At 49.7% G+C, this 17,027-nt stretch overlaps 1 protein-coding gene across 1 annotated transcript in view; it reads left to right on the plus strand.

The window, feature by feature from the left end:
• Positions 1-351: 351 nt before the first annotated feature.
• LOC148595552 (transmembrane protein 209-like) overlaps positions 352-17,027 on the plus strand; it is a 29,361-nt gene continuing 12,685 nt past the window's right edge. The window contains exons 1-2 of the mRNA XM_088520389.1: positions 352-362; positions 2,460-2,667. Coding sequence (XP_088376515.1) covers positions 352-362; positions 2,460-2,667 — 219 coding nt within the window. The remainder of the gene's footprint in view (positions 363-2,459; positions 2,668-17,027) is intronic.

The raw sequence follows: 17,027 nt of genomic DNA on the forward strand, positions 1-17,027 counted from the left end.
CCGCTTGCACACCTCTGCAATGGTCGCATCTCTGGCAGGGAGCAGAAGCGGGAAGTATGAAGAGAAAAGATCGCGTTCTCAGAAGTGTTCAGTTATGTGAACACACGCACAAGTTTTGCTGACCGTAACTGCAATGACAAGAGCCTGGAGGAGTCCACCTTCCCAGCTGGTGTTTAGCCTTCCCTTTGAATTCTGGTGCCTTAGAAGACAGCGCTGTTGGTTGGTACTTAAGAGAATGATCCCCCTGACAGCAGTTATGGAAGGTGTTTGAAATAAGAGGAAAATAATTGTTTATTGCAGTCACCTCTCTCTCAGGCACAAGAAGGAGCTTCCACGCTCAGTGCAGCAATCATGGTCATGAGGTGGGTCAACACTTCCCAGAGATCCAGGTGGTTTTGGAGCTGGACAGGATGTATCTGCCCACAGCAAGGAAGTGGCTTCAGCACTGGGAAAACCATCTGCTATTCGTACAGAGAAGCCCGAAATCAGGCTGCCCACCTTGGCTGGAAATCTGATTTCCTTCCTAAACTGGCAGCCACTCTTTGCAAAATACATGTAAGCATAAGCAGATCCCCCACACTGTGTGTGAATAGCTGACACACAAGCTATGTGCTCATTCCACATGCTGGGAAGGAAGTACTAGGTGATCTTGATGTCTCTGTAGGCTCTTTTGGTCCCACTTTCACTGCTGGAACATCCCAGAGGGGCAGTTATCGCCACGGGAACATGGATGCTTCCCAGGGCTCCATCCCACTCTGCCCCGGAGCTGGCCAGGCAGCAGCAAGGCCACGTGTGGAGCAGGGCCACTCAGCACCAGGGACCACCAGTGCAGTGGTGGTGACTCCCAGGGCCTTGAAGGCTCCCCAGAGGCATCCGGCACCCAAGCTCTGGCCAACGCCGCTCTTGTCTGCAGCTGCTGCTGCCGGGAGCCACAAGTGCCTGAGCAGCCGTACAGGGCCAGGGGCAGCTGAGGCAGGTGAGGGAGGGCAGCCCTTGCATCACGCACACACAGCAGCCCTGCTCACTTGTCCCGGGCAGGCACCATCCTTGTGCACTGCTTGCGCAGCCCAATCTGCTGTCTGGGCACACACAAGGGCTCACACTTGCTGCTGGCTGCAGAGCAAGTCCACAGCATGTGCCTCCCATCACTGGGAACACCCAAAGAAGAGCCCTGCTCTCAGGTGTCTGATCATGCAAACATGTATCGTGATGATGGCCTCCCTCATCTTTTCCCTCACCAGCTTCTCAGAAAGAATGAACAGATGGAGGTTCGCCAGGCATGAGAAGATCACATCAGGTAAGAAAAAAAAAAAAAAAGACCCCTACATATATTTTATGAGATGGGAATTGTATTAAAGCAGATAATTCTGTGCTTGGTCTTTAAGGAGGACCAGAGCAGATGGATAGTTATGATGAAGCACATCTCCAGAGCTGCTCTCACATCTGTGGTGGCAGGAGCCTGCCCAGTCACGAGGGCACATGGCAACTTTTGGGGCCCCAAGAGAGGGCCTTCAGCTGGCACAGGTGGCCACGGCCTCCACCCTGCAGAGTCCCCATAGCCTGAAGGGCCACAAGCAGAGCCCAGTCCTGCTGGGGACGGCACAAGAGGGGCACTCAGCGCTCCCCCGTCCCCCTCCCCACTGCCACCCCACCCCATTGCCAAGGAGCTCCCAGTCACAGAGGAGCTGCTGCAGTCACAACGGAGGGGCTGCTGTGCTGTCGCCCTGGCTCGCGGCGCCTGCCAGTCTGCGCCTCCTGGCCACGGCGGCAGCATGGCGCACGTGCGGAGGCCAGGCCGTGCTGCGGGCAGCGGAGCCAGGGATGCGTCCCAGGCGCTCCCCGAGCCCGCCAGGAATGGGCCCCGCACGCTTGCGCGGCGCCCGGCACCTCCCCTGCTGCGTGCGCCCGACTACCAGAGCCTGGAGCAGGGCGGGCAGCGCAGGAGGAAGCTGGGGGCTCCCCAGGACAGGTGAGCGCTGCTCGTGCTGCGCACCCAGTACAGGGCGCTGCCCTCGCGCAGCCTCCCGGCCCCCAGAGCCCCAGACGCCCCGGGCTGAGCCGCCACTTCAGCCTCTGTGGAGGGGCAGCTGCAGCCAGGAGCTGCCTGGGCCACCCCTTGGCCACCAGCTGCCCTTGAGCAGTGTCCCGGGCCCTGCCAAGGGAGCTGCCCGTGCCCACGTGCACCTGCCCCACGCTGACCCTTTCCGTGGAGGGCAAAAAGCCCCTGGCAGCTCTCGCACAGCCCTGCTCCAGGGCCAGCCGCACGCTGCGTCGGGGAGCACTTGCCCGCCCAGCTGGGGCAAGCTCAGCAGGCAGCCGGGAGGCCAATGCCAGCCCAGGCTGCTGCTGCCGCCCAGGGCCTGGCTGCCTCTGGGGCCCTGCCAGGTGCCTGGGGCAGCTCTCAGCAAGGACGCTGCTGCCCAGTGCGCAACCTCGGGGCTCTCTCTGCTCTCTTGCAGCGTGGACACCTTCTCCCGCATCTTCCATCGGGAGAGAGAGCCGCGAAATGTCCTGGAGGCAGAGAAATGCACCCCCAAGCCACCAGAAAGGCTCCCCGAGCTGCGCAACAGCCCCCATCCCCGCCACATCAGGAGGATCCCAGCCATTGGGCAGGGCGGCGCGCAGTGCGTTTTCCTAGTGCAAACAGAGGGCACCAAGGAAGAGCAGGTAGGAAGTGCTGCCTTGTGGGGCTGGGAGCAAGCAGGGGCCATGGGGAACAAGAGCTCTGGGCAGGCCACAAAGGGCAAGGAGAAGCAGTGGGCGCTCAGTGGCCTCCCATCCAGGCCAGGGGCCACTGCCTCCTGCACCCCCAAAGCTGCCTGCCCCACGGAAGCCACACGAGCTCCTTCCGACCCTTCTCTTCCTCGGCAGGCTCGCTGGTGGCAGTGGGCGCGCACCTCCAGCCCCAGGGAGCGCTTCAGGAGGCCAGTGGGTAAGTTGTGTCCACCGCAAAGAGCCCACGCAGAACCGCCCTCCCATTGGGGGCTGCTGGGGGAGCCGGGTCCCTCGGGTCGAGCCCCTGCGGCGGGGGCTTCCCCGCTGCCCTGGAGAGGCGCCAGCCCTCCCTCCGTGCCAGCGGGACCACAAGGCCCAAAGCTCTGGCCGGCCTCTCCAAGGGCTCCAGGCACTCGGCACCTCCTCTCAGGCAGCCGCAGCGCTGCTGTCTCTGGCTTGTCAGGGCTGCAGCAGGGCAGCCCTTCCTCATGCACTGCTGGTCCCTCGGCCAGCCTTCCTGTGGCCCCTGCACGCGTCCCCCTTGCAGCCGCCTTGCTCTGAGCCTCAGCAGCTCTCAGCCTCCTCTGGGGGCCGGGGCTCCACGGTGTCACCTCCTTGCCCTACAGGGCCCCTCACAGCTTGCCCAGCAAGAGGGAAGCAGCCCGAGATGAGCCTGCTCAACAGGCCCCGCAGCGTTTCTCACCGCTTGCCTCCCTCTCTTTACCCAGGGCCGCAGGAAGCCTCTGTGGAGGCCGTCAGGTTTCCCAGGCTCTCCTGAGCTGCACGTGTTGTGCAGTCCCTGCCCAGTGGAAGGCAGGAGGCACGGGGACCTGCCCAGGAACACCAGCTTGGAGGGAGGCAGGTGGAGCAGCCCCCGAGTTACCGACTGCCCGTGCACGGCCCAGTCGAGCGGCTGGGGACCTGCAGAGCCCTGCGAGGGCCAGCACCTCCTTTTGCCTTGCAAGCCAAGGCTCTGTTTACGCTGGAGGCTGCAAGGAATGCCCAGTTCATCAGGGCTCACAGCAATAACCTACTGTTTCTGCTGTTGTTATTGTTGATATTGGTGTTGCTGTTGCTTTGATTGCTGTTATTTTTGATGTTATTGTCTTTATTTTTAATTGTTGATGTTGTGGTTATTGTGCACATTGTTGTTTTCATTGTTGATGTTGCTGTTGTTTAAGTAAATATTCCTGTTCCATTCTTTGGGTGTTGTGTGTTGTTTCCCAGGGAGCTCAGGCACAAAAGCATCCCCGCTGCAGCTATGTCTGTGCAGAGCCGTCTTCTCAGGCTCCAGGTGCAGGGGAGCACCAGCAAAAAGCTCCCTCTAGGATTTCCCTTGGAACGTGGCTCAGGGGATGCCCAAAGGGAAAGGTGCCCTAGTGCGGGGCAGCCCTGACGCTCTCAGAGGCCTGAGACAACAAGTCCCCGCAGTGCCCAGGCCATGGGCAAAGGGCAGCTCTTGGGTGTCAGGGACACGGGGCTGTGAGATGCAGAGCTGAGTGCCCAGAGCTGAGTGCCCCAGCCCCTGGGTGAGCACAGGGCCCATCAGGGCTGGGACACGCTCAGGGACGGCAGGAAGGGGGTGCGTGCATTCTCCTCACAGGAGCTGCTGCAGAAATTGCCTCCTGCCAGGAACGGCCCCGTGCTGGGGACCATCATGGAGGCTGCTCTGTCCCTCTGCAGCCTCACGGACAGGGACCACGCACCAAGGCACGTCCTCCTGCTCCGCTGGGGCTCTGGGCTTTCCTGTGCAGGGCCCGTTTGCTCTGCTGGAATTGTGTGACACTCAAGTCCTCGGGCTGCCAACAGCCTTTCCCAGCCTTTCCCTATCCCTATCCCTAGCCCCTCGGGAACGAGCTGGCCCCGTTCTTGCTGAACTCGTTCAGCCCTCTCTTCAGCTTCCCACAACGAAGCTGCTGTGGTTCTTCGGCCTCTGTGCATGTCTCTTGATTATGGAGACAGGCCCAGAGGGCAGCCTGACATCCTCCAAGAGCCACATTGTCCTGATGAGGGGCAGGATGTTCTCTCCTTCCAGCAGCCTGGAACACAGGAATAAGGAGGTGGGGAAAGGAGACAGAGGAGAGGATGAGGGCAGCTTTGGCCCAAAGCGCGCTCTCTTGAGATACCCCAGGGCAAGGAAATGACTCTACGCTCTGCAAAGCTCCAGCCCCAGCTGTGCTTCAGCTTTGAGCGCATTTTGTGCACACTGAGGCCTTGTGCTAGTTTGTCCATGAGCCAGGCCACAAAATGTGCTATGGGAAAGAGGATGGCTCTGCCCCCATCCCCTGCAGCCCCTGCCCTGGCCTGCTGGCTCCAGGCACCCTGCTCTTGGAGGCCTGGGCTCCAACCTGGGGTTCTATTTCCTTCCCGGTTAAGAGCTTCCCATCCACAAAGCCATTGTGTGGCACCAGCCCACACAGCATAGGAGCATACCTTGCTCCATTCTGTGTAGCTAAAACTACTGCTCTTAACTCTCCTACTTGTGCACTGCCTTCACCTTCTTCTATTACTTCTTCACCAGTGGTAATATTTAATGCAACAGCCTTTTATAGCTATTTACAATTTACCCTTTTTGATAAAGCATCTCTAAACTACATGTTTCTGTTGGTGTTCCATCGATGAGGGGTGGTATGTTCAAAATTGGTGAAGGTTTAAGAGCCTGTCCCAATGCTAATGGGTCTGTTTTTACAGGCATCTGCAATTTGGAAACTTTAGTTTGCCCTTCAGTTAGCTGCATATTTTCTGCAACTCCTGTTAGGTAGGCATAGCATTTTGTGGTAGTGGGGTTTTGTGCCATTCCTTCTGGGGCAGCAGTCCGCTTTAGGATTGCTTCTAGTAAATGAAACGATCCTCTAGTTTGCACGGGTTGTCCTTGATGTATTTTCTCAACCTGTTTAACTGCTCAGACTAAGGATAAAAGTCCTTTTTCTCCGATTCAGAATGTTGTAGTTCCCTTTCTTTAAATGCAGTCAAGCTAAACAATAAATATCTTTTTGTTCCATCAGGGCCAGCCTGTAAATAAGTTACTGTAAGTTACAGTGAATAACTTACTGTTACTAACTTACAGTAACTTACTGTTACTTACTGTAAGTAGCATGTTCAGTGAAACGCCATTCAGCTGTAAGAGGGTCGTGGGGTTGTTCTGGTCCCAGTGACTGAAATGTTTCTAATTCTCCAGTCGGAGTTTTGGCTGACTCCTTGTGTTCTAATTCCCACTTCCAAGGTTTGTCTTTCCTTAAGAGTGAATATAATGGACGAGCAGTGATAGAAAATCCAGGTAGGTGCTTTCTCCAATATCCCAAAGTTCCCATCAATCCTTGTAATTCTTTCCTTGAGCGAGGCGTTTGCAGCTCTACAATTTTTCTTAAGGTATCTGCAGGAATCCCTGCACTGCCAGCTATCCACCAAGTCCCTAGGAATTTTATCTCTTTGCTTGGTCCCTGGCATTCCTCAGGTGGTACCTCAATGTCAGCTTCAAGTAGGATTTGCCATACTGCTGTGGCTACTTTCCCAACCTTTTTGGGAAAATCACCCCCTATTAGGATGTCATCTATGTACTGGCATATGCATTGGCATATGTATATGCATTATAAAATATAAATGGTCACATACTACTCTACCAGGACCAATAACTGAAGGAAATGTTATGGCAGACAAATTGATGATGGCAGCAGTACTGCCGCTTAGTTTTGAACAAGCCCAATTATCTCACCACTTCTTTCATCAAAATGCCTCTTCCTTACGTAAACAATTTGCTCTGTGCGGAGAACAAGCCACAGATATTGTTCATGCATGCCCTGATTGTCAATGTATTACACCAGTATCATCATACACAGGAGTGAGTCCTTGAGGTTTACGAGCTAACGAATTTTGGCAGAATGATGCCACACATATATCAACATTTGGCCGACTGTGTTATGTGCATGTTAGTGTGGATACCTTCCCAGGGTTTCTGGTAGCCACTGCACATACTGCAGAAAAGGCACGCCATGTGAAATGCCTTTGGTTAAGATGTTTTGTCACTATGGGCATTCCAAAAGCAATTAAAACTGATACTGGTCCTGCTTATGTTTCACAAACAATTTCTGTCTTCCTACAAGACTGGGGTATACAACACGTTACAGGTATACCGCATTCCCCCACTGGACAAGCCATTACTGAACGTGTCCATGGGACTCTCAAGGCTATGTTAAATAAAAAGAAAAAGAGGAAATCCTATGGACAGTGTTACCCCATAGGAACAGTCAGACAAAGCATTATATGTGCTTAATATTTTGAATCCTTCTGATCCTCAGGTATTTACACCAGCAGCTGACTGACAATTCAAGATGGTCCCTGCAGTTGTGCCTCCACCAAAGGGATGGTATAAAGAATTTGGAGAACCACCAGAGAGAGGTTCCATAGAACTAATAACATGGGGAAGGGGATATGTGTGTGTTCTCCTTCCCACAGGTGCTCGCTGGTTACCAGCAAAAGATGTAAAGTCTCATTGACCACAGAGCAGTCACAGCCACAGGAGAATTCCAGCCAAGTCCAGGAGTCAAAAACCATTGAGCCATCGGAGTGAATCATGAATCATTTGTAAACATTTGGGGCAGCAGGGAATAGATGTAGTGATGTTTGGAATTCTATGCTTTTATGTATATTGATCTTAACCTATATAATTAAGAGTTTATATTCCTATGTACTTTGATCTTCACCTATATTCTAAATAAGTTTATAACTTATATACGTTCAATTTATTCATCAATGACCTGGATGAAGGGACGGAGCCCTCCCTCAGGAAGTTTGCTGATGATACCAAACTGGGAGGAGTAGCTGGTACCCCCGAGGGCTGCGCTTCCATCCAGAGGGACCTGAACAGACTGGACAACTGGGCAGTGAAAAACCTTGTGCAATTCAACAAGGCCAAGTGCAAGGTCCTGCACCTGGGGAGGAATAACCTCAGACACCAGTACAGGCTGGGGATCGACCTTCTGGAGAGCAGCTCTGCAGAGGGACCTGGGCATCATGGTGGAGAACAAGTTGACCATGAGGCAGCAGGGTGCACTCGTGGCCAAGAAGGCCAATGGAATCCTGGGGTGCATTAAGAAGAGCATCTCCAGCAGGTCGAGGGAGGTGATCCTGCCCCTCTACTCAGCCCTGCTGAGGCCACATCTGAAGTATTGTGTCCAGTTCTGGGTTCCACAGCACAAGAGGGACATGGAGGAGAGGGGATCTGATCAGTGTCTATAAGCACCTCAAGGGAGGGAGTGAGGAAGATGGTCCTGGCCTCCTTTCCCTGGTGGCCACCGACAGAACTAGAGGTAATGGTCACAAACTGAAGCACCAAAAGTTCCACAGGAACTTAAGGAAAAAATTCTTAACAGTGAGGGTGACAGAGCACTGGAACAGGCTGCCCAGAGAGATTGTGGAGTCTCCTTCTCTGGAGATCTTCAAACCCGCTTGAACGCAGTCCTGTGCCACGTGCTCTAGATGACCCTGCATGTGCAGGGACTAGATGACCTCTAGAGGTCCCTTCCAACCTTCAACATTCTGTGATTCTATGATTCTATGTAAGGGTAAAGCTGGGGGGTGGGAGAGGCTTTGCTGACTGCTGCGAGGGGTAGCAAGGGGCCAGGTTATTGGCTGCAGCCTGCTGCAGAGAGCATGGCCCAACTCCTCTAAGAGGGGGACTCCAATCCCTTCACAACCTGCGTTTTCTACTGCTTGGTTTGCCAAAGAAAAGACACGACACATGGTGAAGAGACAGGATTATTTCTTTAATGATGCCTGTGTGCAAAGCAGCCTGGCATCAGGACGTGGCCGAGCGCCAGCAGCAAAGACTGACACCTTGCAGAGGGCAGTGCCGCCTCTCCCACGCTCTCCTCAGGCGGTTGCACAGGCCTTCCTGGGTGCCCGTGGATGCAGCCCCCTTCCCTGCAGCACTCAGGATCAGCACGGTTTGGGTGGCCAGGGAAGAGATGGATGGGCTACTGTCCTCCTGCAGGCCTTTCAGGGCTGATGGGGGAAGCACAAGCTCAGATGAAGCCCCCATATCCCCGCAGGCTCCAGGCCTCTCCTCCTAACACCACCAGTCCCACCCAGCTCTTGCCACAGCCAGGATGGAGCCAGGGGCTCTAATGGATTAGCTGGCTAATCCAGCTGCCCAGGAATGTGCCCAAGGTGCCTGAAATCTCTCTCTTCTCTCCCCACAGCACCCCTGCTCTGCTCCTCTCAGGCAGCAGAGCCCTCTTCACCTATGCAGGGATGGGAGCTCCTTGGACAGGGTCTCTCTTTGTCCCCCCAGCCCCGTGTGACCCCCCGCTTGCCCTCACTCACTCTCACAGATGACCTCCACCGTCTCCTTGCTCTGCTCCCTGGTGTGCTGCCCAGCATGCCCTAGGCACACACACAGCGCCCCATAAATGCTGCTCCTCAAAGCTGTTCCCCCCAGTCCTGACCACCTGGCCAGGCACCCACCTCCCCTCGGGCAGGGCTCACCCCAGTTCCCTTTCCCCAGTGTAACCCGCAGGGCTCCTGCTGCGAGGGACTCCGACCAGCCCCACCGCTGTGGGCAGAGATGGCTGAGGGCGGCTGGAGCCTCCAGGCGCCCAGGCACTGCCTCAGGCACGGGGGGCTGCAGCAGTCACAGGGCTGCTTTTGCTGCCAGCGCAGCAGCCGGGGCTGAGGCCGAGCTGTCCCAGAACAGAGATGGAGCCCAGGGCTCGGGGCTCACCAAGAAACCTCACGGCCGCCTCGCGCAGGGACTCCTGGCTGCTCTCCAGGTAGGACAGGCTCTGGCGCAGGTATTCGTCCACCCTCCTCCTGCCCCTCCTCCCGGCCAGCTGGGGAGAGCACAAGGCTCAGCGCACAACATCCTCTCGCCGTCCTTCCCCAGGAGCAGCCGGCCTCCCCCTGCCACCACACTCAGGACCCCCCGCAGAGGCTGGGCAGCGCCGTTGGAGGCAGCAGAGGGATGGCTGCTGCCCAGGCATGCTGAGGGGCCCTCCTGCTGCAAGGCCCAGCTGGGCCAGGGGCAGCTTCAGCATTCCAGGGCTCAGCAAAGGCAGAGGAGCCTGCAGAAGAGCTCGCGAGGGCTGCTCCTGCACCCGGAGCCGCCAGCCCCACACACTGGGCACGGAGGAGGAAAGAGCTGCTCCAGGCTCGGACTGCAGCCTGGGGACTGTCCTTACCAGGCACTTGCTGATCAGCCAAGTCTGCTGGCTCTGAGCCAAGCGCCTCAGCTCCTTCCACTTCAGGAGCTTGGCGGCACCAAGGAGGGCTTCCTGAGCAGCCTGCACATGGGAAAAATGGGGAGATGCCACTGCAGCCCATGGGACAAGAGCCTGTGTCCCCCCACCACCCTCCTCTTGACAAGACTCAGGGCATTTGCTGGCCCAAATAAAAACATAGGTAGCGAAACCAACACGTCCTTGTAGCTTAACGCAAAGCATGACACTGAAGATGCCAAGATGGTTTACCCAACCCAAGGACAAAAGACTTAGTCCTAACCTTACCATTAATTATCATTAGACATATACATGCAAGTATCCGCACTCCAGTGTAAATGCCCTCATAAACTTCTACTCTACTAGAAGTAAGAGGAGCAGGTATCAGGCACACCATATTCTCCTCGTAGTAGCCCAAGACACCTTGCTCAGCCACACCCCCACGGGCTTCCAGCAGTAATTGACATTAAGCCATAAGTGAAAACTTGACTTAGTTATAATGACTTAGGGCCGGTAAATCTTGTGCCAGCCACCGCGGTCATACAAGAGGCCCAAATTAATGGTACACGGCGTAAAGCGTGGAAACATGTTATCTAATCAGCTCGGACCAAAGTACACCTAAGCTGTCACAAGCCTAAGAGGTACCAAAACCCTACGTAAAAATGGTCCCAGTACTTATAGGGCCAATTATACTCCACGAAAGCTAAGAAACAAACTGGGATTAGATACCCCACTATGCTTAGCCCTAAATCTAGATGTTTACCCCCTACCAAAACATCCGCCCGAGAACTACGAGCACAAACGCTTAAAACTCTAAGGACTTGGCGGTGCCCTAAACCCACCTAGAGGAGCCTGTTCTATAATCGATACTCCACGATACACCCGACCATCCCTTGCCCAAACAGCCTACATACCGCCGTCACCAGCCCGCCTAAATGAGAGTTCAATAGCGAGCACAACAGCCCTCCGCTAACAAGACAGGTCAAGGTATAGCGAATGAGATGGAAGAAATGGGCTACATTTTCTAATATAGAATAATTCTTCAACGAACAAGGTAATGAAAACCCCTTAGAAGGCGGATTTAGCAGTAAGATGAAACCAGAAAGTTCACCTTAAACTGGCTCTAGGGCACGTACATACCGCCCGTCACCCTCCTCACAAGCAATTATCCACATAAATAATGATCTAAACCAAAGCTGAAGATGAGGTAAGTCGTAACAAGGTAAGTGTACCGGAAGGTGTACTTAGCATATCAGGACGTAGCTATAATTGCAAAGCATTCAGCTTACACCTGAAAGATGTCTTCTAACTAGGACCGACCTGATGCCAACTCTAGCTCAAACCAATTAATCACAACACTAAACTTCTCTACAAAACAATTAAAACATTTTTCTACACCTAGTATAGGCGATAGAAAAGTTACTTGACGCAATAGAAAATTTGTACCGTGAGGGAAAGTTGAAATAGCAGTGAAAAACCAAGCATAAAACAGCAAAGACCAACTCTTGTACCTTTTGCATCATGATTTAGCAAGAATAATCAAGCATAATGAACTTTAGCTTGCCATCCCGAAACCTATGCGAGCTACCTACAAGCAGCTATCATGAGCAAACCCGTCTCTGTGGCAAAAGAGTGGGATGACTTGTTAGTAGAGGTGAAAAGCCAATCGAGCTAGGTGATAGCTGGTTGCCTGCGAAACGAATGTAAGTTCCTCCCTAAATTTTCCCCTCCAGATATACTAAATTACTACAATGAGATATTTAGGAGTAATTTAAAGGAGGTACAGCTCCTTTAAATCAGGACACAACCTAAACCAGAGGATAATACAAACTACTCCTTTTACATGTAGGCCTTCAAGCAGCCATCAATCAAGAGTGCGTTAAAGCTCATATCTCCAAAAATACCAAAAACACCGTGAATCCCTCACCACTAGCAGACCAACCTATGACCATAGGAGAATTCATGCTAAAATGAGTAATTTGAAGGGGACCCCCCCCGCCTCTAGGCGCAAGCTTACATACTAAACTATTATTAACAGTACGACTTATACCACAACTCCACAAGACCGAATATTTAACTAACCTGTTACACCTACCCTGGAGCGCCCCCAGAAAGATTTAAATCTGCAAAAGGAACTCGGCAAGCCCAAGGCCCGACTGTTTACCAAAAACATAGCCTTCAGCTTACACAAGTATTGAAGGTGATGCCTGCCCAGTGACTAAAGTTTAACGGCCGCGGTATCCTAACCGTGCGAAGGTAGCGCAATCAATTGTCTCATAAATCGAGACATATTTTTATTTATTTATGTTGTTCTGGGAGGGAAAAAATATATATATATTTACAAGATAATTTCCCCTTTAAAATCTATCCAGTCAGCCTTTTTCCAGTCAATTAAAGCAAATACTTCATGAGAGAGAATGGACAAAACTTTACACCAGGTGCCCACCATAACTTCTCCCATGATATGTTGGCTTTCTGTGGCTATTTAAAGAGATTCCTCAAAAACAATGCTTTCCCCACATCATTTTCCAGAAAGCGACTGCATTTCGATGCATCACATTATTTCATCCTTCTGGGTCATTTCTTTTTCGGGGGAGAGGGAGAGAAGAGACCTATCTGTAAGGACAGCCACCTCAGTCTCCTCTGAAATATACATCTAGAGTCTCTAAAATATACAAGTGTAGTCTACAGTTGCCCAGGGAGCTGCTGGAGAAAGATACCACTTGGATGAGGGCAATTCAGTCCAAGTCTCCACATATCCAGAAAAGGGAGGGAGGAATCACTTCTTAAATGCAACTATCACTGCTGAGTCCAGAAGCTACATTACACACCAAACACATCAGCAGTTCATCCAGTTCAACATGAAAATAACAGAAATACCTTGTGCACTGGCCAAACTTGGCATTGTTCTCTCCAACTGCTTCAACACTCTTCCCTAGCTTACCTCAAGAAAATGTCATTTTGGGAGTGCACAAAGACAAGACAGACAGGAGCACACTTCCACAACCCTTTGGTGAAAATTAAAATGGGAGAGAGGTTCTTCCCTCTTCTCTCCTTCTTCCTTTCATTATTGTTTTCATGGGGCTATCATTATTTTTCATCATCTTCTATGGCCTGTCTTACGGCTATGAGACCTCACGCCAGTGGCTTTTTACATCTGCCGTCACCTTTCTGAAGAATGCCTTACCTTTCCAACCCCTAAAAATCCTGTTCTTCTCAGCCCTCAGTGCAATTCTGCCAAAATATTGTCAAAGCATTGAGTGGCCAACTCAGGAAAATTATTCTGAAATCACACTCGACAAAGCCAAGAAGACTGAAGTTGAAATGAGAGAGATGCACTGTAAGCTTATGAAAATCTTTCCCTTCACTTACATCGCAGACCAGCTTCACAGCATATGCCAAGAAAAGAAAGATAAGTTCCAGTATCTCAGCTTAGGGTTGGAGTCACTACTGTTGCTTTTTGTTTTTTCAAATATCACAAGGTTGAAGATGGGAGCAGCTGTTGGGAAATCCTGCCTCTGCCAAAGAGGGTATGAGCGGATCTACGCTAATCTATACTGAGAGAGGACTAAAAAAGGTGAGTGTTCTAAAAATGCTGATAAAGCCTTTGCTCCTCAAAGCATTAGGCATAAAAGACAAGAGGATCATTTATTGTGCTTTCACCTGGCACAGTGAAAATAGGAGTTCTTAACACTGCATTTACATTTGTATGTGTGTGAAACTACCTCAAGGGAGGCAGTGAGGAGGATGGTGGCGGCCTCTTTTCAGTAGTGGCCACTGACAGAACTAGAGGAAACAGCCACAAACTAAAGCATCAAATATTACACAGGAACTTAAGGAAAATTTTCTTAACAGTGAGGGTGACGGAGCACGGGAACAGGCTGCCCGGAGAGGCTGTGGAGTCTCCTTCTCTGGAGATCTCCAAGGGCTGCCTGGACGCAGCCCTGTGCCACGTGCTCTAGTGACCCTGTGTGTGCAGGGCTTGGACTAGATGATCCCTGGAGGTCCCTTCCAACCTTAAGGATTCTATGATTCTATGATCTCATTGCAAACCAATGACCATTTGCTTTCTTTTATTGCACGTGCATCTTTCCAATAATGAGCAGCTTAGAATAAGAAGCTGTAACCTGTGTACATTTAGTCATAATGTAGCAGAGATGACTTACACCCTAATGCTTGCTTCAAATGGGAGATGTGTTTTCTTAACATTCAACTTCCTTAAGTACGCCCTGCTGTAATGGCAATGTATGACTATTGCTTTTTTTCTCCTCTCAACCCTGGGCTTTTCACTCATAAATGCTTTTTTATCTTGGTTCCTATTTTTTACGGAGGAGAAAGTAGAAGACAAGTATTTCTCAGTGAACAAATAACAGGGAACTGCAGAGAAAGATTGGATGCCACTTGTGGGATAGCTGATGGATAGCCATGTGTCAGACAAACAGAAATCATCATCTAAGAAAGTGTTTTCATTCCAGAAACTTACATGCGTTGTGAGAGTCCAGCGGGATGTTCTCAGGTAGAACAGCAGCAATGGATGAACAGGGAGAAAGCCGTGGGAATTCCTAAAGAGCCAGATGCCCCAGTTGTGAGGGATTACAGCAAGCTTGTGGTATGTCTGTTTTCAGTGTTCTTTAGAACAAAGTGGGGAACTCTCTCCCCTCGCTGCTGTGAGGGAAGCAGAGGTTGATGGGCAGTTGTGGGCACTATTTCCACTTGCCTGGTTGCTGTCGGTGGGTCCAACAGCCTCACTCCACGCAGAGCTCCTGAACAGTGTTGGCAGTCAGTTGTGCTGTGATGTGATTGTTTAGCTCCTGAAGACTTAAAGAGCTTTTCCAGAAGGTCTCATGCTATTTTAAACTTGTGTTGTCTCCATTTTGTTTTCAGCATCTGCTGGATGGTGTCACTAAGCTAACAAGGAACTTCAACATCTTTTACCTGGAAAAAATATAGGCTCTCTTCAGCCAGTGCATTTACCAGCACTGGAACAATTATGACAAAACTAAACTCTTTGTGGTCAATTTTATATATATTTTCTAATGGTTATATATAGTATTCTATCACTGTTACACAGTCCACAGGCACTCTGGATATCATGCTTATTTCATATTAATTGATTTAGTGCTTAGTTGTTATAAGACTTAGTCATTTTCGTATGGAAGACATTTATCCATATTGCAAAATCATTGTTAAATTTGGCATCATTATTTGCAGTTTCAGCAGGAGAAAAAAAAGATTGGACTTGAAGCCAATGGTTCCACCCGCACAACTCCTTCAAAGCAATTAACCTTGGAGGCTGTGGAAAGCTATTCTTGCTCTTTTTTTTTTCTCTCTCTCTCTCTCTTTCTTTCTCTCCGAAAATAGTCACGTTATCCAGGACTTGTGGGCTTCTGCAACTTAAAATTGGAATGCTCAAATGAAATGTGCCTGGATCTCTTTGTTTTCTCCCTTTTCCTTTGGCTTTAAGTACGATTCTCTCTTCTTCTGAGTGCTCTGGGCAAGTAGCAAAGGTAAATTAATTACTGAGAATTCACAAAGTAACTTTCTCAGCTTTTAGTTGTGCTTTCTCAGGGAGGATCTCTTCCTAAATGTTGAAACAACTGTTGCTCCAGGCTCTGTATCCTCTACTCTTTTGGACACATAGGGATGTCTTTGAAACTGCAGAGAATATAGAAGCATTGTGATGCTTTTAGCACATGTTTTTGCTGAATATCACCAACAGTTGGATGCATTTACAGATTCTTTAACTTTGTGTGTAGAAATAAACTATCAGATTCTAAAACTTTTATTTGTGCTTATTGATAATTTGTTTTTTTATTATTAGGAAATGAAGAAAATAATTAGAAACTTCCACTGTGCTTCATAACGTGGTCTTCAGAATACTTCATTTCTACTTTATTAAAAATAATTTTTAATTGTATTCTGTTCTGTTAGATGTATATAGTTCAGTAAAGAGTACTCTAAACATATATTATATATATGTAAACATATATAAACATATATGTAAAACATATATGTTTGTATACACATATTGTTATACATATAAAATATATACACATAAATATTTATATACATCCATATATAAAGAATATACTTCGAGATATATTTGTTTTATGCATATGGATGTATATAAAGCATATATATATTATTTGAATTGTATTGTTCGAATATGTTTTAATAAAAAGTAAAACATCATTTGAGCTTGTCTGTTTTAATTGTAGAATAATTTCAGCATTAAAAATCTTTCTTCTAACTGGTATATTAAGTACGTCGTGTGAAATTTACCCCCTTCTTGGTTTATCAGTTACATAACTAAAGCAAACAAGAAAAATGTGTAGTAATAATACAGGAAGTTCTCATCTTGCCTTGGCTTGATCTCTACCTTAGCTGGCTGCTGCCATAGATTGACAAGATTAGTCTATAGGGATCTTAGAGAATAGGATGGCTTTAAAAAAACAAACAAACAAACAAACAAACCCTGTGCAATAGGAGTGAAGCTGGGAAATTACAGGAATGATGCCTGAAAGTAGCTTCTGAGAAGTGCAAGAGAGCACACACTGAAAATGTCCATTTTTGCTTCCCTCCTCGTTTCCTTTTTCCCCGCCCTTGTGTTTCTCCTCTAGCTGGGCTCTGCAGGTTACATTTTTGGGATGTTAACTCGCACATCAGGGCAAGCGAGTGTGGGCTCAGCTTCCCAGGCTGATCTGAGGTCAAGACTGCCCATTAAGAAAAGGGAAGAGTCCTGCATTACAGCAAATCTAGCCCTAAGGCCACCAAACCCTGCTTTTTATGCTGGGGTCGTCGTTGTACTGCATGAAGCTTCCTTTTCTGGTTGAAACTTCTAATTCTAAGCAGAGTTGCTGTGTTAAGAAAGAGGTATTTCTTACATTCCAGCTATTCTATGAACATTTATTTTAGAGATACTTATTTTTCTTTCATATAAGTGTATTTTTTAAATGAAATGCTTGATTTTATTAGCTGCCCTGTAGATAAGAACCTTCAGGAGCTTGTGTGAGAAGAACCACAAGTTTTTGCCACTCACATCCTCTGATACTTTCCATTTAACCCACATCAGGCTCAAGCAAGAAGAACAAGAGCAAGAGG

Source organism: Tinamus guttatus, unplaced genomic scaffold (assembly GCF_059628265.1).
Source record: "Tinamus guttatus ecotype Peru unplaced genomic scaffold, ASM5962826v1 Tinamus_guttatus_pri_ptg000087l, whole genome shotgun sequence".
NCBI classification, from domain to species: domain Eukaryota; kingdom Metazoa; phylum Chordata; class Aves; order Tinamiformes; family Tinamidae; genus Tinamus; species Tinamus guttatus.